The sequence below is a fragment of the Medicago truncatula genome, chromosome 4, assembly GCF_003473485.1.
Source record: "Medicago truncatula cultivar Jemalong A17 chromosome 4, MtrunA17r5.0-ANR, whole genome shotgun sequence".
Classification (NCBI taxonomy): domain Eukaryota; kingdom Viridiplantae; phylum Streptophyta; class Magnoliopsida; order Fabales; family Fabaceae; genus Medicago; species Medicago truncatula.
Genome location: NC_053045.1, coordinates 59,394,108 through 59,418,258, shown reverse-complemented (window position 1 = coordinate 59,418,258; position 24,151 = coordinate 59,394,108). Strand labels below are relative to the sequence as shown.

The following is a 24,151-nucleotide window of genomic DNA, read 5'->3' as shown; positions in this document are numbered from 1 at the left end:
AGGGTTTATATTTATAGTTTAGTCTAATCTATTTAGTTTTTGTTATATAATTTCTTGTAACTTAATTATTTTGATATTCAATGTCATTGTAATCATATTAGTACCCTATCCATCTCTTTGTGTGCGAGTGCTACAATACATGCAATATCAAAGGGAAAAGAAAGAACTAGACCACCATCATATATAATCAAACGATGATCAAGAACAACTGCAGTAAATTATTATAAAACTGACTACAACCAAATAAAGAAAACATTATATTTTACATTTGGGGAGGGGGATTATTGGTAGGAAAAACAAGAATGAAGAAGTTAAAATGAAATTTCAAGAAGCAATTTGTTGCTCAGAATCAGTGGCTCGGTTGGCATAGAATCTAGCAATGAAAGCAGAAGCTTTCTTGTCAATACCAGGCTCAGCAACCCAACGACCTCTGTCTTCATCACTTGCAAATATCCTTCTGCTACTGCCATCATCATCATAATAGTAATAATCATCCCTACTGCTTCCTCCACTTGAGAAACAAGACTTCAACATACCACAAAAGGAAGAGGACTTCTTGCCTCCCATATTATCACTATAAGATATGATTTTTGGAAGATTACTTGACCTCTAAGCTAACCTATATTATTATGTGAGGTATCTTCTTTTAGTTGGTATTATGGTAGTAGCAAGCTTGGAATAGCAGTGCATATTTATAGCCTACAGGAAAGAAAGTGAATATGCCACATGCAATGCAACAAAAATATGAGTATTTTATGATAATGGAAATACATCCCTGGTTAATAAGATTAATTTGGTAAAGCTTTTCTTTAATTTCTGATAAATAATAATAATTACTCAGCTAAATGAAACGATCAAGATTCCTTGAAATGGCTAATAAAAATAGTTGTTGATTTATCATGGTTGTAAAACTTTAGAGGGAAAAAAAAGGTACTAGTTTTGTTGTCCTCTCATCTCATCTTGTATTTTGACTTAACCTGCTGCGGTTCTTCCCTTTTTCCTTGCAACACTACTACTACCCACCCAGCTTTGCTTTTGTTTCCCCCACACAAAAGATGCCTTCTTTATATAAATAAAATATAATAGTGCCTACGGAATTAGATTAATGCTTCTGCTCCTAACTTTGTTGAATGTATGTCTTTCTCACTTTTCATCTCAAATTTCTGTGAGCTTTTTTTATTCCTTTCCTGGTTTCCTCTTTCTCGGAACCCTAGAGTAACTAACTACTTCACCAACAAGATTAGAAGGTCTGTCGTAATATTAAATGTGAATAATTCTATGGAATTTTTCATCAATTAACTTAGTACTACTATTACTATATGTAACTTATTCAACAAGATATAGTTTGGCGGTTTGAATTGTTAAGATTCCAATGAGATAAAGTCTAAACATTATAGGTTTGTAAGTGGAGGTAATGCTTATGTTTCATGTCGATTTTATATGATTGAGTTAGATCTAAATCAAGTTTTAAGATGTTATCAAAACTTATGTAAGATTCATTGGATCATGTGTTATCATGTTACTCGATTGCATATGAAAAATGATAACAAGTGCTCTTAAAAAACTTGTTAAAAGTCTAAAGTGTAAATTTGTTTTAAGAATGGCGCATTCAACGCATTAAAATTTTAAAAAATAAAATTTTCTACATAAAACTTACTAAAAATTATTTTCATTTTTGAATCTTTGACCTATATATAATCCATGCATAACATTCAGTAAAGTGGTACAATGTGTGTATGAAAAAAAGTGTGTACATGAAACATTATCCTATATATAATTAATTCGTGCATAGGATTTATTGAATTCTTTGCATTTTACTTTTACCTTTGTTGCTAAACAGAGCATTTCTAGAGCCAATATCTTTTGTGTAAGTTTTCTATTTTACACGCAATGCCTTTATTTAACGAAGGTTTGATTATATTTCATGGGAATGAAAAAATGAAATGCAACAGGGTCCCGTATTTCTATGTTCTTTCTCATTTTCAATCGAACAATTGAAATGTTTTATAAAGAAAACTTAATATTCGAATAAAATTCATAATGTCTATTAATAATATGCATGTAATTAAGGAAATAATATTTGCTTGTTGTTGTAGTCCAACGAAAGTTGTGCACAGCCCTATATCAATTCTCTGTGATTATTCTGTTCACATGCATAGGGGGAATTTAATCTTAGCTCTTTTCATCCTTAATTAGCTAGGAATGCAACTATGCCTAAGAAGCATTAAAAAATGTGCTTATAATAATACTTAAATCAAATTCTTTTGAACATCTAAAGTTGGACCGTGTACTTTGTACATTGTACCGTATAGATTTATCAAAAAGGATAAAGGTAAAGACTTAGAAGTAATAAAAAAAAAATTCCAAAGGAAGCTTTGAGGACCTCCTTTTCAGCTTTAATTAGTATAGTATATGTATATATATCGTATTTTGGTTAATATATGTTCATTTTATTTATCTTTATGCAGAGGCAGCTAGCCATAACCGTTAGTGGTGAAGCTAAGGCTGATATTTGTGCTATATATCAAGCTGTCTTAACTTTATGAGATCTTAATTCTTAAGGGATCTTCAATAGAGGGTACAGTTGGTATACGTATATTTCGTACAATTGAACTTGATCAAATACAAGGCACGATATCTTTACTCTTTATATATCATTCATTGTTATTGTTAAAGGTATTTTATTGCTCTTATTCACTAATCATATTATTTGTTGTATTGTTTTCTTTTTACTTTTTCATTAATCTCATTTTAAAGGGAAAAAGTTAGATACCGTTGGTGTACAACTATATATAATAATCCTCTAAAAAGCCACTTGCGATTTGGTAAATTTCCGGTAATAATTGATGGCTGAGGATTATGGTTCTTCAAAATGCATGTTCATATGTGTTGAGTGTGACTTAAATATTATCATGTACAAAAGAGGAGGTTTGGAAAACTTGATTTCTGGATGGCCTCTGACTCTGTCCAATGCGTGGGGGCGCATAGTGTTGTGATTCAACTTGTGGACACGAGATTTGAACCTCCATTTAAATCTCTTCTCATTCTTTTGTGGTTAATCTCATGAAATTAAAAGATGAAACTTTTAGAAAATTTACTGGCTATGAGTTGAAGGTCTTTATGTGAGATTATACAATTTGAACGAGGATATTTTGGAAATCAAAAAGGCGCATGAGAATCCAGTAGATGACCCACTCATGCTCCCCCATCAGGCACCATGGCTCTGATATCACTTGTTGAGAAGTTCAGGGTCATTGAAGAAACAACCTACCAAAATGCTTCAAGGCCACAAGAGAGAGACACCATATCTCCATCTAAAACTTTAAGACACTAGGTATATAGGTCTTCTATTCTATCTTATGTATTCAATATTTTATGGCTAAAGTCCAATTTTCACCCCTTAAGTTTTAAAAAGTTGCAATTTTGGCCCCTAATGAAAGAAAATGACAAAAGTGACCTCATGTTTAGGGAAATATGTTCTTTTGACCCCCTAACATAAGGGAAATATGATCTTTTGACCCCTTATCTTCTCAAAAAGTTGTGATTATGGCCCCTTTTTTGGGACATGTGGCGTCTTCTCACCAATTTTGTGACGAAATGGGCAAAAATTATAATTTTTTTAGGGAAATGTTAACGAGTGCCCCGGGGGCACTCTTTAAGCACCTAAAATGGTAAGATTTTATGAAAGTTTGTGCATTTATTGCATTGGAAATTGAAGTCTTTAATTATTTTAAAGAATAACTTCTTCATTAGGAATGTTTAAAGAGTGCCTCGAGGGCATTCGTTAACAAGACCCTTTTTTTTTAATAGGGGGTCAAAATTGCAACATTTTAAAACTTAAGAGTTGAAAAGTACAGTTTAACCATGTTTTATCTATTCATAGATTGTCTGAAACATAATCACTCGCAAATTTAATCACCCATACCCCCCAACAAATACAAATTATAGTGCTTATATCATAAATTAAGTCCAAGTTAACTTTTTTGAACTTCAATAAAATAATAGCATCCATTGTGATTAATAAAAATAGTTTTATTAATAAATTTTGAATTTTGGAATTTTGATAGAAAATATTCACTATTTTTAATAAGAAAAATACATACACACTTTTTTTTTTTTTTTTTATGAATAAAATATACTTTCATACTATTGTATATTAAAAGTTGTATTTTCATTGTTCCGAATCGGAGTTCGAACCTCAAACACCTCACTTATTCATCTTAAAAACGTGAATTTCCAACTACTATGTTATTTGATCTCAAAGAAAAAAAGTTGTATTTTCATTTAGGAGAATGCTAACCATTGTCCTTGGGACATTGGATAAGGGGATAAAATTAGAAATATAGCATTGGAAAATGATGAAAAGTGATAAATTTAGCAAGACCCTTTCATTTATGGTATGCTAAGGAGTGCACATGTGACACTCTTTAACATTTTGTATATATAAAAAGGTAAATGTTAACATGTGCCCTAAGGACATATACTAAGAAATTTAAAATAAAAATAATTGTCTTAAAAGTTGTGCATTCAACTTTATTAAACTTTTTAAAGTTAAAGTTTTGTTATTTTCTATGATAAACTTCTAGTTTTATTCACAAACTACAAATTTGTGCACCATGCACAAGTTTTTGGTGCACCATTAGATCATATTAAGAACACCATATTACATCGGCCTCTCAACACTTGATCAAAAAATTTCATGGCTTTCTCTCTCTATGTCTATGCTTTTTTTTTTGGTTACATGAAAGAAGACTCTATGTCTATGCTTTTGTACCTGTTAAATTTTATTTTTATAAAAAAAAAAAAAATCAAAAATAAAGAAAAGAGTTCTTTAATCTTCATTATCTCAATTCCAAAAGTTCCAATTTCATCATCATCCTCTTCTTTGTCATCATCTTCTCCTCCATTCACAACAAATTCACATGTTCTTCAATTGAAGCTGTTTAAAATCAAAGTTTCAATTCGTTTAATTCTTACCCATGGACAGTTTAGTATCAAAATCCCCCTTTTGATTTATTCACGCTCTTATTCAATCTTCAACTGTTTTTTTACATGATAGATTAACCCCTACATTAAAAAATAGATGAACATTTTTCCCTGTATTGCTATATCAGTAAAATGTACGGTTCTTTTCCATTAAAACTTGATAACAAAAATCATAAAAAAAAAAAAAAGATAAGTTGCCCAGAAAATGAAAGGGAGAAGATGACCAGGGTCCTTGGAACCGGCGGTGGACGGTGGCTCTCTGGCGAAGGTGTCCAAAACGCAAAAAGTGGATTAATAGAGAGATTTCGTGACAGAGAACAAGATCTATTGAATCTTGAAGGTGATGGAGTTTCGTTCAACAAGCAAGATCTTCGGCGCCGACGGTGGTGGAGGATTCGATTTGAAGCCATTAATTTTTGATTCGTCTACATTTTTCAATCTGTTAATTTCCATTTCGTTGACTTTTTCCAATACATGTTCTGGATTTACATTTTTTAGATCTTAAAAAGTTGTTCTGTTATCATAGAGGATTTATGTGGAATGTGAAAACAAGCTCATAATGATTTGTTTTTGCTTAATAATAGATTCTAAGAGGATTAGATTGGATTAGAAGATTGATCGGCAACCCACCTGCACTACTATGTCCTATCGCACTCTCTTATGAGGTTGAAGCCAATAAAGAAAAATATAGTATGGAAAGACCATGTTAAAATCTATGGTGAAAAAAAAAACTTGTGCATGCTAAATGCCACAGATAACAAGACCCATATAAAAAAAGTGAACTAGTCTACGTAGTAATGAATTTGTACTCGTTAATATCTTCAACTGACATCATTTCATGCATTTCTCATGGAAAGGTATAAAACTTTTCCACCATAAAAAAATTTATTTTAGCCATTAGATTAATCTGAGAACACAATCTTATCATACATTTTTAACATTAGATTATTTCTTTTACACCTTCCACCACCATTCTCTCTCCTTCTTCTCATCACCAGCAACATCAAACACACTACCGAATGTGAATCCTCTCATGTTTTCTTCGCAACGCTGTTCCTTGTCGTATTGCCATTCTTGCATGTCTACAACCACAAACATGCCTTTGCAAGATTCACCCTCACCAGAGGCCATGCCGCGATTTTACCCTCTCCACAACCTGCTTCTTTCATTTTTTAAAGAAATGCCAAAGTAAGACGTCAAATAAATTTGAGATCCAAAAAATTTTCAATTTTTTTTATAAATCCTCAATACCATCAGCTCATTTTAGGATAATAGCTTGAACTTTGAGACTGAATTCTTCTACCCTTAAAAATTACGCCCTATTGCAGAAAATGTTTGTATTGATAATTAGAAACAAAAAGATTAGGAAGTATTTTAAACTAGTCATGCGGTGGCAAACAACATAGGGATGGCGGAAGCAGTGGTCGGCGGGAAAAGGGATGGCGGTGATGGGCACAAACAACGGGCCTCATAGTTGGAAAAAAAATTGCCAGAAAAAGAACATGCCAACAATTGATATGGGAATGATTACCAGTAAAGCTTCAAGGCTGAACCCTTGAATTCAATAAACAACAAGTAAAGGAAGACTTTAACAGTAGTTAAAATTAGGGGTGTGCAAGTAAACTGGATATACTTAAAATGACGTTCATTTAACTTTTTAATTAATTTTAGCAATTGATATTTAAAACTTTAATTGTTATTGCAGAAAAGATGGGTAAGATGAACACTATGAACCTATTCAAATGGTGGCTCGATCCCACCTTCTCCAAACTTTTTAATTTTGCGTTGCAGATTATTACATGTTGTTAGATGTTGCTGGTGGTAGAGAAGAAGGAGAGAGAAGGGTGGTGGAAGGTGTTAGAAAATAATATAGTGTTGGAAGAATATGATAAGATTGTGTTCTTCCATTGATCCTAATGATTAAAGTGAACTGTCCTATGGTGGAAAAGTTTTATACTCTCCCACGTGAAATGCTACCTCATTTCATCTACCAACTAAATTATGTTTACAAGACAACGGAGATGGAGGCTTTACTCTATATCAGACCAAAATAAAATTGTATTTTTTCACCATCATAAAATTGTAAACTTTTCAATATCATTAAATGAATATGTATAGTTTCATTTTTTTTTTGTCTTAGATGAAATGGTAATTCACTGAAATTAAAACTCACACACAACTGTGAGGTTTCGGGTTTAAACCCAGATCACGACGTCTGACCTTACAATTTTGGCATTTGTCAGCTGAGCTGTGACTTCTAGACTATATACTTTCATTTATCTTTGCAGTTAATGATTTTTTTGGTATATTCTTATTGAAACGTACCAAATAAAGTTACCTAGGAAACACGCATAGAATTGGGCGGTAGAGTAACGTGTGTAATGAGTGAGTCACAAACAAAGATAAGATCAAATCCATCAAACTACTCATTCAAAAATTTATATCTCATTCTTTATAATTTTTAAAAAATACATCTTACTAATTATTGTTATTTTTGTGAAGAAAATCCGACCTTATACTATTTTGTTTTAGCAAGTTAATAACAATCCAACATTATTATATTTCAACAACCATACCCATTTTAACAACCATAACTATAGCATGTTCATAAAGTCATAACTATATTATTTTTTTAGAATAAAGACAAAAAAATATAAAAAGAAACAAGGAAGGTTCGTTTTCATATTTACTTACCCTCAATTTCATTTCACATTCATCTATCTCCTTTTGCTTTTGTTATTTTATTTTATTTAAAGTTCATGTGAGTTGGCTTTATTAATAAGTATTTGATTCATTCGCAAGTTTGTAGTTCAACTGCTGTAGTTGATATAAAGACTTTTTTAATAGGTGATCGATAAATATTTTTATTGACAGTTGTTGAGTTTTGAGATTGATTTTAATATTTTATTTTTTTAAGAAAAAAATTATGTGAGTTAACTTAATTGGTTAGAAACGAACTCACTTATAAACTCGTACTCCTATTTCAGTTGTTGATGTCGATGTAAAAACTTCTATAATAAATGATCGATAAATACTTTCATTAACTATTGTTGATCTTTAATAGGTGAATGCTTAATACTTTCATTCTCGTGTTCCTTATTAACAATTACTTAGCTTTGAGATTGTCCAACCCTGATAAATACTTTCATCGTTTTTTTGGACTAAAGACAAAAAAAAAAAAAAAACAAGGAAAATTTGTTTTTCCATTTACTTACCCTTAATTTCATTTCATATTAATCAATCTCATTTTGCTTTTGTTCCTTTGTATTTTTAACTATTTTTTTTGAGTTAGTTTAATTGATAAAAAAAAACTAATTGATTCATAAAGTCGTAGTTCAACTTATATCATGTAAACATCTATTTCTTTTTTGCATATTTTATACATTATCTATACCCACTGAGTTAAGCTCACGAGGACATGCAAACACCTCTTTAACAAGGGATCAACAAGTGCATTTATTAGGGATTAATGAGTATTGAGATCTTTTTGAACCTAATGGAGTTATGATCTTTGCTATGTACAAAAAAATAGATAATAACCCATCATTAATTATTTTTAGGTTTTATTATGATATTATCTCTTTAAATGGAATAATTAGAAAGAATTATGAATATAGAGAGGACGTTAACCACTACTATGTAGGACAACTCATAAACTTTCTTTTTGCTTTGCTTTGCTTTGGTTCTCTATCACAGATTTTGTTCAACATCAAGTTCACGGCAACCCCATCACTACCTTTTTTATTTTAGTGTTAATCACGAACTTTATTTTATATAATATATATATTTTTTGTGTACATACAATACATATCACGACCTTTATTTTATTTGAATTTGCATCGAAACTCACATGCCGAATATTTAGTTATATAATAATGATTTATTTCCGTAACTATTATTCTGTTACTATTTTCGTGGACTCTATTCTCTTCACCATCCCTCTTTTATTTATTCATTTCATTCCATCGTTCTTCTTTCTAAACCAAACCAAACCTTCTCGATTTCCAACCAACAACGCTCTCAATGGAAGAAGTTAACGGTATTTCACTATCACTCTTTATTCACTTTTTCTTTAACCTGATTCCAATATTTTTATTTTTATTTTTATTTTTTCTGATTTCTATGATCATCACTTTTGATTAACTTTTATACGCAATTTATTTTGGAATTTTCCTGCAACACATTTTCTCAACCATGTTATGTTATGTGTTGATCTTATTTATTATTAATCGCAGAACCTTAATTATACCCTAAAATCTTGTAATTTCAAGTATATTATAAACTTGTGGAAGATTGGATTTGTGGTGCTTCATCTGGATCCTTCAAATTCAAACCTAGCTGACAAGTTTTCTGTAGAATTTCACAATATTCTATTTGCTTAATTGTGATTTTTTTATTTTTTTTTTAATTATTTCAGTGGTAGAAACTAAGGATGGAACCGTTTCAGTAGCTACTGCATTTGCTGGTCATCAGGAAGGTAATGCTTCTGTATAATTCACCTTTTTTTAGGTTTACTTATTTCGGAGTATGGGTATCGATTCGAGAACGAAAAGATCTACTTTCTGAATTCTGAATTAAATCTTATCATGAATCGTAACATACATGACCGATACAAATGGGGTGGTTGGGTAGCTCAACTAGTTTGAGCTAAGGGATAATGAATTGGAGGTCCTAGTTTCATATTGGGACGGAGAGAAAAACAAACATAACAACTTATTACTAACATTTGTCGTTAAACCGATACAAATATATTATTTTTTAAGTAAAAACAAGCGGCATATAAAAATTAAAGAAACATGTTTGGATATACAAAATTGAAAGAAAGAAAAAAAAAAAAAAAAGTGGCTGACTACACTAAGTTTAGGTAGTGGTTCATTTGAGTAAACCGGTACTCATCATGGTGAATCGGGTAATGCATCGGGAGACAAGACGAGATTCGTGTTCAAAAGAGATAAGAGATTCATATTGATTAGTTTTAGTTTTGTATGGAATTGAGATATGATTCACTTGTATCATAGGATGTTGATGACCATGTTTCAGAGTATTACTCATGTCATTTCATTTAATACTATCCTGAAATTTAGGATTCAAATTAGCAAACAATTGGCTTTATAAGCAAAGACTTGTATTATCTTTCTATATTCACCATGGTTTAAGAACAGCAATATGGAGTTTTTGTTTTATCTGCTCGGTAATGTGCTGGCTTCTTATCAATTGTATCCTGCTGTTGTCATTGCTTAATTAGCTGTGCAAGATAGAGACCACAAATTTTTAAGAAGAGCAGTCGAAGAAGCATACAAAGGAGTAGATTGTGGAGATGGAGGCCCTTTTGGTGCTGTTATTGTTCACAATGATGAAGTAGTTGCTAGCTGTCACAACATGGTTCTGAATTTTACTGATCCAACTGCTCATGCAGAGGTCACGGCAATAAGAGAGGTAAGATCATAAATAACTGTAGCTTTCTCATACAGCATGGAAAATCCAATTTTTCTATTAGGAAGTATTGGTATTCTTTATTGCATTTGTTTTTCTAACTGAAATAGCATTCATCGTTGCACAAGATGGATACATCCTGCCCCATTTGATAATTGATTTTTTCAAAGCAATACTTAATTCATGTAAATGTTCATATTTTGACTTGATTGAAAGATTCAAACCATCAACATAACAGGCAGTGCTTCTAAAGATACCACTCAAACTTTGGTTAACTCTATTAGTTTAAAACTTATTAAGAGCAACTGTCTAGCCACTAATTAATATTATTTTTAGGGACACCGTGCCTGCCCCCTTTACTCCCACTAAAACAGTATGTAAAATGATCAATTTGAAGGTTACATTGGTCAAATAAGGGTCTTGAACATATGTTGGGTTTCTTCTATGCAAAAAAATGATAAGGGATTTGACTCTCTTGAGTCTTGATAGTTGATACCTAGTTTTGAGATGTGAACTGCTACATTAATCAATTTGAATCTTTTGGTCTCCTATAGTTTCAGTGATCTAAGTGGCAAAAACTGTTAGTTGTTGAAATTGCTATATATATATATATATATATATATATATATATATATATATATACTGCTGAAAGATTTGCCATCATTCTAGGATACACATAATAGGAGACTATGCTTGCAATAGGGTACTTAATGGGTTTAAATTTTAATATCTAGATATCGCTTAGATTAAAATTCTGCAGCATTGAACTGTTGAAAAAGAAATAATTGCTAACAGAATTTAACATATCATCACCACTTTGAACAATAGGTTAATGGTCGGATATGGATTTGATTCCCAGCATTATCCTTTATCACTCTAGACTTTTTAGTTTTTAGAAAGGCTATCACACAGACTTTATAAGCTCTTACAATCTAATGCCAAAATAAACTCTAAAAACCATATATGTTTTACTCTGTATGCCTATATTTAATTCATTAACTTTATGAAACGGTAAACAAAAATTGATGCAGCACTTTCAATTTACAGGCTTGTAAGAAGCTTAAGCAGATAGAACTTTCAGATTGTGAAATATATGCTTCTTGTGAACCTTGCCCCATGTGCTTTGGTGCAATCCACCTTTCCCGAATTAAGGTTGGAATTACCTGATTTTCCTATGTTTCTCATCTGTATCAACATTGTCCAGTTTTAAGCATAACTTATTACAATATTCTTTTTCAAACAGAGATTGGTTTATGGGGCGAAGGCAGAAGCAGCAATTGCTATTGGGTTTGATGATTTTATTGCAGATGCATTGCGAGGTACTGGATTCTATCAGAAAGCAACATTGGAAATTAAAAGAGCTGATGGTAATGAGGCCGTCATTGCAGAAGAGGTTTTCGAGAAAACAAAGGCGAAATTCCAAATGTATTAGATTTCATTTTTTTTCTTTCATACATGATGACAATTAGCCATAAAGCGTTGGCTTCATTTGAATTACTGTAATTGTTGATATCGGATTGATCTCATTTAAGTATCACAAGGTACACGCTACAATTTGGATTGCATCAGATAATCACTATCTGATTGTCAACCCGTTCTAATTCACATTTTCACATGGGAAGATATCAAATGCATTCCCTTCTTTATCATGTCATTCCCACTGATGTTAAATGAAACCTTCTATTTTTTCCTGAAGTCACATTTTCATGATGTTCAAACAAACATTCCTTAGGGGTTTCCCAATGCAAAGATATAAAAAAAACTAGAGGTTATCTTCTATGTTGGATGAGTTCTCTTTCATTCGAAATAACGTGGGTGAAAGTGGATTGTATATTTTCTTATTATCATTGTGATTCTACTTCTAGCAGCAAATTGGGGGAAATTGGTGGTATTGAAATTGCATCAGTTGATGTTTAATTGGATACCAGAAGTTGCACTACAATTTATCAACTCATTCTGCCTTGTCTTTTAGTACTCTATTTTGAAAAGTTATGCAACTTTGTATCTATTTTATTAAGCAATATTTTAACGAGAATGATTCGTTTTACAATTTTTTCCTTAATATATCCGTAATAATCCTTTTTTTTATGGAAACTTCTACGGTACACCCACAATTTAAAGTGTACCGGTACTCTTACTTCAAAAATTTATAAATTAACTATCATTTTTATGAAATAAAAAGTTATTTGTATTTTAGAAAATATCATTTCATAAAAAAATATATCATTTCATTATTCATAAAAATTTAATTTTTTTTTTTTCTTTTTTTACATTTTATTGTAAAAAATAGATGGATTCTAGGGTGAACCATCAAACAAGTGGTTCACCGGTGGACCATTTAATTTTTACCATCAAATAAGATTAATGGTCTAGATCTACCATAATTAAAAAAGAGAATATTTACAATTGTCCACATACAATCATGTCATACCTCACCTTCTTCATTAACTCTGGTGCTTTTTTCTATTAACTTGAACCATTGGTTTAAACTCATGTTTTATTTTGAAAGAATTAAAACTCATGTTCTATGTTTCATATTTACAACCTTACAAAATGTGAAATGTTTGTAAAATAATATCATAATATAATTGTATACTTATAAGTTATTGTGCATTTTTCAACCGATCCAAGCATCCAATTATGATGCTTCTTGATTAAAAGAATTTTTATATACATCTCACAATAATAGAGTGAAGTTTGTTATTTATACCAATTTTACGACCTTGTAAAATGTGAAATGTTGGTAAAATAATAGCACAATATAATTGCATGTTGATAGGTTGTTGTACGTTTTCCAACCGGCTCAAACATCCAATTATGATTTTTTTTTTTGGATAGATAGACGAAATGACAAAGTCATTATAAATTCACACACACACAAGTGGAGGTATCGGGGTTCGAACTCCGGTCATGGCATCCGGCCTAACAATTTCGGCATTTTGCCAGTTGAGCTATGATTTTTACTAATTAAAAATATTTTTATATACATCTCACAATAATAGAGTGAAGTTTGTTATTTTATAAAAAAAAAAAAATAACGACTTTGTTATAGACTCCCTTACAAAAGAGTCTGAAAAGACATCCTTGTTTCTTTCTTCCTTTTCAAAAATCATCAAGTTTATAATGTGAATGATATATACATTCAATTAACAAGTTTTACTTTACTAAACTACAATGATTTTAGATTTTGTATTATGTTGCACATGGCTTGTTCTACGTTCCTAAAAAAAAACTTGTTATACCTTTTATATATTTTTTTTTAGTAAAATGCTTGTTTTACCTGGAGGTAGATTGAACACTATGTTTTTGGTGTGACTAAAATAATACTATTAAATAATTCTGTTCAATGAAATTAAGAATTATGCATTATTTTACCAAAATAAAAGTTTTAGTTGTTTTATTTGGACTTTTTATTTATCGGAATCTATTTGTAACTTCAACAATTGCTAGTTGTAACAAAATGAGCCATCAACTTTCTCTAATATTTTCCTTAAAAAAAATAAAATAAAAAACTTTCTCTAACATTTGATTCTTATAGACATGTTCGTATATTAAAAAAATTTGACAAAAATTTGCAAAAAATAAATATTTTTGTAAAGTGATATTCTTTTTGAAAATATCTTTGTGATTAAACTCGTTTAAGTCTTATTCAGCTAGGACAAAAAACCCATTGTTTGATTTTATTTTAATTTTTTTCTATGAAAGCTTATGTTTGTCATTTAAAATGATACAAGTTGCTTAATTATATAGAAGTAAAAGAGATTTAGCTGCACATGAAAATATCATATGAAAGATCAATGGAAGTTCTAAAGTTATCGCTACGATTAGCGTGTATTTCTTTATTGTTACATATATGTTTAGCCCAGCCGTAATTGTCAATTTTTATTTTATTTTATTTTATACAAATGAAAACCAAAGTTTATCGATCACACATATACAGCTTATATCCTTGGTGTGTAAATACCAAATGTTTGTTTTGATACAAAAATACCAAATGGTTGTTAGAGGAGTATAATTTTTTCAAATTTTAGGAGTTTGGAGGGGAATAAAGAGTAGAGTTTTAGAGATTGACAATAGAAGAAAATAGAGAAACTTTTTAAATTTTTTGATTGTGTTTTTTTAGAGAATAATAAATAAATAGTTATTTTTTGAAACATTTATCAAAATCTTCCTCCAATACAAGTTCCACAAAATTAGAAATATATTTTTTGTCTTGTGAAAAAAATAAACCCCGCAAAGCTCTCCCCTCCTAAAATTTCATTCATCGTTGTTGTTAATTAGTGATGCCACTTCAACGCAGTTAGGGTTCCTCCTCGTAGACCTCCGTCTCCATTGCTCATGATGATACATTAGCCACACTCAACCACCACCTCGACGTACTAAGAAATCCTCCTCGAGCGGGATCACCACCATTCGTGGACCGTTCACCGGAATATCGCATATTATGTATCTTAAAGCCTTAGAGAAACCACCAAAGCTTGAAACACCTACGGGAGTGGGAGACCCCAACAAACACCTCGAACACATAAGCATCCTTCGATTACCAGCAGGTAGCAAGAAACATAGTTAGCAACGATACACAGTCACATAGTCGAAAAACCATGGAACTCATTGGCCGCATTTGCATTGAAATCTGAGTTGTTGAAAGCTAATCGAGAAGAGATCCTTTGTTTCTGTTGAAAGAATCTAGAGAAGAGATTGGTGAAGAATATCATCTTCAGTTGCCAAAAGTTGTTGGAGTCGATTCCCAAACATCAACCTTTGTCGATCTCATTTATTTCCAACTCGAACCGTGTGAGGATGGAAGCCATCTTAGTTTTGCAGTTATACCATTACAAACTCCAGAAGGCTGCATGTGCAGCAACACCCACTATGAGAAATCCCCCAATCCAGATGTGATGTGAACTAGAAGGCACTTCCTCAATTGGGAGAGTGACCGAACTAGAACAACTAAACATAATTAATTACACAGTTACGATGCTTGTTGATATATATATTGATAGATTTTCTTTTCAAAGTGGTATATTTTTAAATGTGAATATAAACATCAATGCTTGTTAAATCTAATTAAGATGAAATTGTTTTAGACATCAATTTTTTTTTACACCTACAATATCTAATTAATCATGTGTAAAAATGTTATCAATTTAGTTGAATAGATGGTTAATGTTGATCACAAGAAACATACATATTCTTTAAACTTAACATACTCATCTTATTAGCTATCGACTATTAACAATTCACATAAACTAAGATGGTCAATTTATCTTATTACTCGGGTTTGAGCCCTACTAATGCTTTTAGAGGGAGGTCAATGTAAATACTTTTGTAAGTGCTCTTTGAGCCCAAAGGTCTTCCCAACCTTGGATTAAGGCACCATCCCCTCACCCTAAAATATTCATAAACCAAGACTATTAACAATTCACATATATGTATTGAAAGATATAACGATTCGAAAGTCATCTACACAATAATAATTTATAGATAAAATTAAAATATAAATAAATTGATGTCATTGAGAACATAAAACAACAATAATTTGGAAGACTTAGTCAAGTTTGTTTTTGTAGTCTAAAGTCAAAGTTGAAGTGGTCTGGTCTGATGTGAAGATGGCCATTAGAGCAGCTTTCCTTTACCAAATTACTACCAGCACCGTTATTTGTTCCTTTTCCATGGATTGATTGGTATCAGATATATGACTTTGAAACAATGTCCATGTTCTATTGTCCCTTTCCATCGTTAGTACTATTAGTAAACTCTTTCGAAATACCAAGTCACTGCCGCTTGTTACAAGCAAATCACTTATCTGTCACTTTCTTTTATACAACCATTTCTCTATTTATTTATTTTTTCAAATAACACTAAAAAATTCATCTTTCAAAATAAATAAGCGGTCTGTTTGGTATTCGAACTTTGACCCATACATATCTATATATAGAGCCATGCTATTTTGAGCGAAGTTTTGCTTCACGAATTCATCCCAAAATTAAATGTCACCGTTTAAGTAAATGCACACTTCCTGTAATAATGCAATTACTATTGTCGTCTTCTCCTTTATGTCCTTTACATGGGATGAAAGGAAACGAATTAAGTCTACCCATTGATTTTGTTGAATGGTACGTAGCAGCTTCTTTGGTTGACTTAAGAGATGAATCATGAATTGCTTTCTATACTTTAATTTAATCTCAAGACAACTGATGCATGGCTAAACCTGCTACACAAATACGTCCATCTTTGTCCAATTAAAAAATAGAGTACGCTGTTCACTAGATATTTGTGTAAAATAAAATTATCACATTTGTAATAATCGTCACATTTGTAAAATAAAAATGGGTCTTGTTAACTAATGTCCTTAGGGCACTAGTTAAAGATTCAAATATAGAAATAATTTACAAGTTTTATGTAGATAAATTTAATTTTTAAACTTTCAATGTGTTAAATTACATCATTTCCAAGATAAAATTTCCTTTTTAAACTTCTTAACTTAACATTTCCCAATAAAAATTATCCTACAATATAGTATAATTGTCACTTTTGGTTTTTTTTTTTAAATAAACGAAATGGCAAAACCATTATAAACTCACGTCACTTTTGATTTTATTTTCAACGTAATATTAATTATCAGTACCTTTTCTATTTATACTCTTTAATCAATAGTAGTACTATATATGTGCATAACTTCCAAGCTATTATTTACACTTTGCATTTATCATAATAAAATCAACTAATTTGGTAAAATTATTATCTTTTTTATTTTATTTACATCATTTTTTAATTGTGTGAAATTATCTACTATAACAATTTATAGGTGATGTCTATGAAGTTTTTGATAAGAACCTCCAAAAAAGAGTCTAATTAAGGTGGACCCTAAATCACATTTTTTAGAGTAATGCCACATTTTTTTTATCTTTTTTTTCTTTCTAATTTACAAATTCAATATTTTATTAAAATTACTGATGAGGATCCATCTTTAAACTCCAATTTTACACACTAAAAGGTGATTGAGAATATATATATACATACTTTTTTCAGTCTCTTTAATTATGAAGTCTTAGGTTCAAAATCAAATATCTTATCCCCTGAACATAACTAGTTGACAGGGACAATACATTACTATATATAGAGATTGGAGTTCGAACATCAAACACCTCATTTTAACGAGTATATATATACGTTTCGTGTTCAATTTTAAATTATGATATAAAACTAGTTTTTTTTTTAGTATTTAATCACCTTGGCAACGTCTTCCGCTCTAACTAGTCGCTATATATCCTCTTGAGTCTACCACTAATTGAACTAGCTAGGTGACTTTATATATCTTACGTGGAAAATTTAATTTCTTGATAACAAAGTAAAACGACTTAAGAAATTAAGAGTCCTTGTACACACCCTTTAATTATATAGTTCGGTAGGAAGGCTGCATCCATCATTCATATATTGTTGCTACAAAAATTGAAGGGAAAGTTGCACTGCAAAAACTAGTACAAGTTGATGAAAGGCTATATGATAAAAATTCTGTGAGTTAATTTCCATCCATGTAATTAATTAGTATATTTATAATTCACTGCATGCCTCCTAATTAGTATATTGATTATTGCTTTTGAATAATAATTTAGTATGTGCAGGTAGGAATAGGATGTAGTGGTCTCAGTTTGAGTCTGAATAGTAATTCAGAAGAGCTTCCAATGAATAATCAAGACCAGCCTAACCCTCATATATATAGCTTAAACTGATATAGGTTATAGTTATACAATTATTTTCTTATAATATGTGCTTAATTTTGAATTGATGCTGAACCAATTAATATTTTTATTTTTTATTTTTATGAGTGGACTTAATTCAGTTGGGGTGGCTGGAAAGTAAGGTAGAAGAGGTGAAGAAGGAGAATCAGATTTGAAGATCTATGTTAAATCAAGTAACTCAACAACACTATGCACTTCTTCAGAATAAGTTATTAGTGGAGACGATGCAGCAGCAGCAGCAGCAGCAGAACCAACAATCTTCATCACCTAATAAAATCAATAAACAAATTATAATGGAGGATGATCGAGCATCTGAGTTAACCCATACTGTCCCCGGGCCTACTATCGTTGCAATATGGGATTGGGAACAACACCATATCATGTCCAGTTCCTAAGCAGGTAGTAATTCGTTAATTTGTTCTTTTTCCACATCTTTCTTTAATTTGTAGCAAATTGATGACGTGATTCTTATCTTTTCCCCCACTTCAAAACCTCACAACCATTCTGATATTGAAGAACCTTCATTAATATTGACCTTACTATTAATGTCAAGATTAATGATAGTAAAGTGAACCATTCTAGAATTTCATGCCGTTTACTACAGGAAATGCATTGGTTTATACTATGCATTATGCATCCTTACTTTTTCTTTTTAAGGAACATGCATCTTACTTAACTATTACTCCATCCGTCCTAAAATAAGTGATATATTGATTAAAAAAATGTCTTAAAATAACTTACATGTTTCGATTTTCATTCATGCTCCTCAAATTAGTTGCTTGAGAGTCTTTGTAAGTTTTGTTGAAGACTTTTGACATGGACTAATTTTTACTCCAACAAACTTATTTTTCTTCTTAGATGCCGCATGTCTCCATTTTATTTATCGTTTGGACTTGTGTGCTCTATATGAACTTGAGTCTTATAGCCATAACCCTACAACATTAGTTAAACTTGAACTTACGAGGGTCAAAAGACTCATCTTTTAATTTAGTAGGATAGTAGTATTTCTATTGTAGAATAGATAGTTTAAAAAAAAAATATAGATGCTGACAAGAGAAATTGTTTTGCTATGCCTACTAAATGACCGAATGCAGCTCTAATACCACTATTAGAAAGTACTGGTGGAATGTTTAGTTGCATGAGACAAGAGGCAACCAAGTAGTAAGTAATTAACATTTTTTAGGAGGACAAATACCATGTTGTGAAGCCCTCAATGTTACTAACATTCCATCTCGAAGACTTGAATACAATTTGTACATAAGTTTCCTCTTTACAGACATGGGGTTATATTCTAGAATTTTTACAACATTTACTACTACAAAAGTAGTATTTGGTTTGTGCTATGCATGATTAGTTCCAAACTAATAATAGTTATTCTATACTATAAATTGATAGCTAATAATGCATTCTACAAATGTTTCTATTCATCTGCATCATCGCGTTCCACTATAACATTGGACTTAACCCAACCCTCTAATAGCTTCTTCAAATTCCAAATGCCTATTTCTTCAAACAACTACCAACCATTTCCTCTTTCATTGCATGAGGGATTGTGTTTTTCTTCTAATGTTTCAACTACGAAACCCTCAGACTCAAAGAAAAAGAAAAACCTTTCCTTTATAGATGTTGTGTGTGAAGCTATAATCAAGGCAGCATTAGATGCAGCACTTTCTTCACTCACTTGAGCAGTACTGCCTCAGTCATGTAGCATAGATAAATTATTTTGGAGTTGGTTGGAATTATTGTCGACAAATTAAGCTGCAAGTCAACAAAATTAAACTTGCATGTTTGAATACATATATCTTGACATATACTAATGCTACTAACTACACATACAAATTCTGTCTGCATAACCCATGTTATTTTATGCTATGGTATGGATGGAATTGGAGTTGGCCACAATGGAAGATCAAGTGAAATCATTTGCAACGATTGAAACCCATGAATCCCATAACCAACACCCTCAATCTCGTTAGTCTTCAAGTTTCCAACAAAAATTCTATGAGCACGTTGTAAGAACACAACATCACCATCATAAGGATGAATAGCTCTCACTTGAGTCCCCATATCAACAATTTCATTCCTTCCCCCAGTCATCAACAACTCATCTACAATACAATCCCTCACTGGTATGGGAGGAAAACAAGTCACGTGCAACAAACTCCAACTATAATCCTGTTCCAATTCCCACACCTTCACAAAGCATCGAAGAGTACAAAAACAAGCCATTCGAAATTTTCCACGACACACACCAACATGACCATTAAATAGAATATCATTTGCTGATGCATCACTAGGAAAATTAATGATTTCACATTTTTCATCATTGTTGAAAGGGTCATACACTAGAATACTAGTTTTTCCCATGAAATACAAAATGTTTTCATGTGCAACAACGTACGGCAAAATGGCAGGTCGTGTAAAGCTTAAACCATTTGGGCAGGACACATTTTTTTTGCTCCATTGTCCAGTTTCCGAAGAGAAAACAACCATTTCAAATTCGGACTTTGTTATACCCCAAAGAATCTCACTAATTGTTCCTTCAAAACAAGGAAAACGAACTACCCTGAACCTGTGATGGTTGAAAGATACTTTCTTTGTGCTTTCTCCGATGCTATAATAAGGTTCACAAACAAAGCCTTCTAGTACACGGTCACGTTTATTGTGACCGGTTCCCGGCGGTGGAGGGAGTGGAAGTTTGATCCAATCTTTTGTGAGGATGTTGCATACATGGTAGACTCTACCACGTGTGGTTTTCTTGCAGAGAAACAAGCCATTTGAAAATCCGACAATTCTCGAATATAAGACATGTTTTTTTCTTGTTATATTGTCAAGTTTAGGATCGAATTTTCGGCCAAGAAAACACAATGAAATTTGATTTTCAGGAGTAGAAAGATTGAGATTTGGTGAGAACGAAATGAGAAGTTTACGCTTTGAGATAAAATTGAAGTGCCATTTTTTCTGGTTTTCTTGTTCTTTCATTTGTTGGAGCAAAGTATGGTGATGAAGAATTGATCGTTCAATGAATTGGAGCTGTGAGATTAAAGCTAAGAAACGCTTTGAGATGGATTTGCAACTCACTGCTGTCTTGTACGAAACACGACTCCATATCTCTATCAATAAATCATCTGATAAATTCTCCATGTTGATTTTAGTATATATTGCTAGAATATTGTTATGTTCAAGAGCTATAAGCTACCAAATTTTAATTGGATAATCGATTCTGATACTTGGTTGTGCAAATTTTTGTTGAACAATTGTTTCTTTATATGTCTTTTGAATCCTAAGATATATCTATGAACTAGCTAGGAGCTGGTCCATGCGTGTTTACTTGGTCTAAAATACTCGGTCGTATGAATTATTCGCACTTGAACAATACAACTTAAGTTCTCTACTCTTTGAATTTTCTCTTTTTCTCTTTTTCTCTACTCTTTGACTGCAACTTTTTAAATGTATATTGTTAAAAGTGTGCAATGGTTTTTTTTTTTTTTGGAAGGGTGTTCAATAGTTTTGTTTACGATAAAAATGGGAAAAGTCTTTTGGTGGCTATTATGATTGACGAGTATTGTAATCGGCGTGCATTGGTGATCTGATGAAGAGCATCGGTAAGCTCACACGGATAATGTTACTTGTGTATTTACTACTATGATAAATACAAAGTAAAATATATTGATTTAAGAATGATATATATAATACTAATTAGTAAAATTAATATTATATGAATCAGATTGTCAATCGGCTTTGACTTTGATCAAGGAATGAGTTCCAACAACTCACCTTTGACTCTTGTCTTCCAATCATTTCTTAAGGGAATGTAATAGTTGTGTGCGCCGGTTATCAAAGCTAAATCAAAGGGTGTTTCAATTCCTCTTTTAACTATTTTGATTGTTGATTTTATGGGAACCACCTTTCGTCCAGTTTAACCTATCTTTTTTCTTTCCTAATCTTTTTTCTTTTTTTCCCTCTCCCCTGCATCAAAACAAATTAGCAAAAAAATAGTAATTTGAATTAAAGAGTTATCTATGGACGATTTTTTTTTATTCAAGGACAATTTATTTGGCAAATAAATCATATTTTTTATATAACTAGGAATATAATATATTTTCTAGTTAATAACATTAAGAAAAATCCTCTCAAAAAACAGTAAGAAAAATGTACCTCTAAAAAAAATATTAAGGAAAATGTTAACAAGTGTCATTAGGATATTTATTAAAAAACCAACTTCTAAAACGTCTAAAAAATTATCTTTTGAACATAAAACTCTCTCTTTAAGTTTTTTTTTACCAGTTATACACTTGTTAGCATGTGAAAAGATTCTCTCTTGTTGAAAGTGTGTGTATTAAAATCACAGTCTCCTACACTTTTTTTTTAAACAGATAGTTATATTAAAAATAAGAGTTTGTCTACCATTTACAATATTACATATGATAAAATAATTAAAACACTACAAGAAAAGTTGTATTTTGCCATGGAATAATGCCAGGAGCTGATGCTTCTGGCAAATTTGCCAGGAGTAACGCCAGGGAAGCCCCCTGGTAAATTGCAATTACAAATTGAACCATTTGCCAGGAGCAAACCCCTGGCAAATTGCAGTAACCCTGGCAAATTTTCGGTGGGTCCTTGGTATCGTTAGTGAAAATACAAGATGGTCCTTGGTTTTAAAAACAAAACAAGGGTATTTTAGACATTTCTACTCAAACCCTAGAAAGATTCATTTTTCCTCTTCCTTGCTTCATTCTTCTATGCGCCGTTCATTCCTCTTCCTTCCTTCATTCTTCTACGCACGCAGGAAACGGCCGGCGCTCTCATCTTCTCAATCTCTCAAAAACACGTCTTCCTTCCTTCACACTGGTAACCGCCGCCGCCGTTCTTCATCAGGTTTGTAAATTCTTGATCTCATGTTTTCTCTCGTCTATAAATCTTTCTTTAATACGTACAATGAGAAACGCGACGACGAAACCAAATTGGAACGGCGTGGAGAACAAAAACAGGTAGTTTAACCAAACAGGATTGAGATTCACATTGAGGGTGAGATTGAAATTGGGGGTTTTAGGGTTTGATTCATCCCTGTTTATATTTGTAATCGCTGTTTAATTGATGTCCTTGATTCATCCCTGTTTATATTTGTTGAGATTTCTTATTGAAATTGTGTAATTGTTGAATACAAGTTTTGTTGTTGTTGCTGTAATACTGCTGAATACAAGTTCTGCTGCTTATTGAACTTTTGAAATTGTGTAATTGCTAGTTCTGTTGTGTAATTGCTGAATACTTTTGAAAGATATTGAAGAAAAAAACTATGGATGAGATCAGTAGTTTCATTACAACCACGTATAAAAGAATGTTATACTAAATCATGCTATAGTTTCATATTTGGCACAAAGAGATAGTTTCATACTTGTTGAAATGAGTTATCATGCATGTATTGTCAACCATTTTTACTCAAAAAAAAATAGGACATTTCTTCATGGAATGAAGTTGTTAACTTGGGGTAAATCATTCTTACTTCCTACAATTGTATGTACATGACTTTGTTATCTCTTTCTTTCCTTTTGGTTATGAACCTTCTTACTTACTATTGTTGTTAATCACCTTATAGTTTTTTTTTATTGTTGTTAATCACTCTTTTTATTTCCTTCCTTTTTACCTGTTATTTATTTACTATGATTTTTGTTTGTGGCAGGGGAGTTTAATTTGTTTATGAATGAAGATGCCTCAAAATTTTGATGTTAGTTTAGTTTTATAACATCGTACACTTATTTTTTCCCTTTTGTTTTGATTCAAAGTTCTCTTTTCCTTCCTTCTATAAGATCGTATACTCTAACACCTTGAATTTTAGAAATCTCTTTTATAAATCTCCCTTTAATGCGGTCGATTCATCCCTTTTTATATACAGAAATTTAATTGATCGTGTATTCAGCAAAATGGAAATAATAGTTGCAACTTCAATTGTCTCCTTGAGACTTAAACTCTTAATTAAATAGCACTTGAGA

General features: G+C 31.4%; 2 protein-coding genes and 1 pseudogene across 2 annotated transcripts; 2 read left to right on the top strand and 1 right to left on the bottom strand.

Annotated features, from left to right (window-relative positions):
- Positions 1 to 161: 161 nt before the first annotated feature.
- LOC11423858 (uncharacterized) lies at positions 162 to 902 on the bottom strand. Its single transcript, XM_003609854.4, has one exon. It carries the CDS (start codon positions 565 to 567, stop codon positions 325 to 327), a length of 243 nt encoding a protein of 80 aa, XP_003609902.1. The 5' UTR covers positions 568 to 902; the 3' UTR covers positions 162 to 324.
- Positions 903 to 8,872: 7,970 nt separating this feature from the next.
- Positions 8,873 to 12,114, top strand: LOC11423855 (guanosine deaminase). Its single transcript, XM_003609851.4, has 5 exons — positions 8,873 to 9,025; positions 9,404 to 9,463; positions 10,232 to 10,422; positions 11,467 to 11,571; positions 11,663 to 12,114. The coding sequence occupies exons 1-5, from the start codon at positions 9,010 to 9,012 to the stop codon at positions 11,849 to 11,851; spliced, it is 561 nt and encodes a 186-aa protein (XP_003609899.1). The 5' UTR covers positions 8,873 to 9,009; the 3' UTR covers positions 11,852 to 12,114.
- A 4,634-nt stretch (positions 12,115 to 16,748) lies between these two features.
- Positions 16,749 to 19,848, top strand: LOC120579993 (uncharacterized; annotated as a pseudogene).
- Positions 19,849 to 24,151: the final 4,303 nt, after the last annotated feature.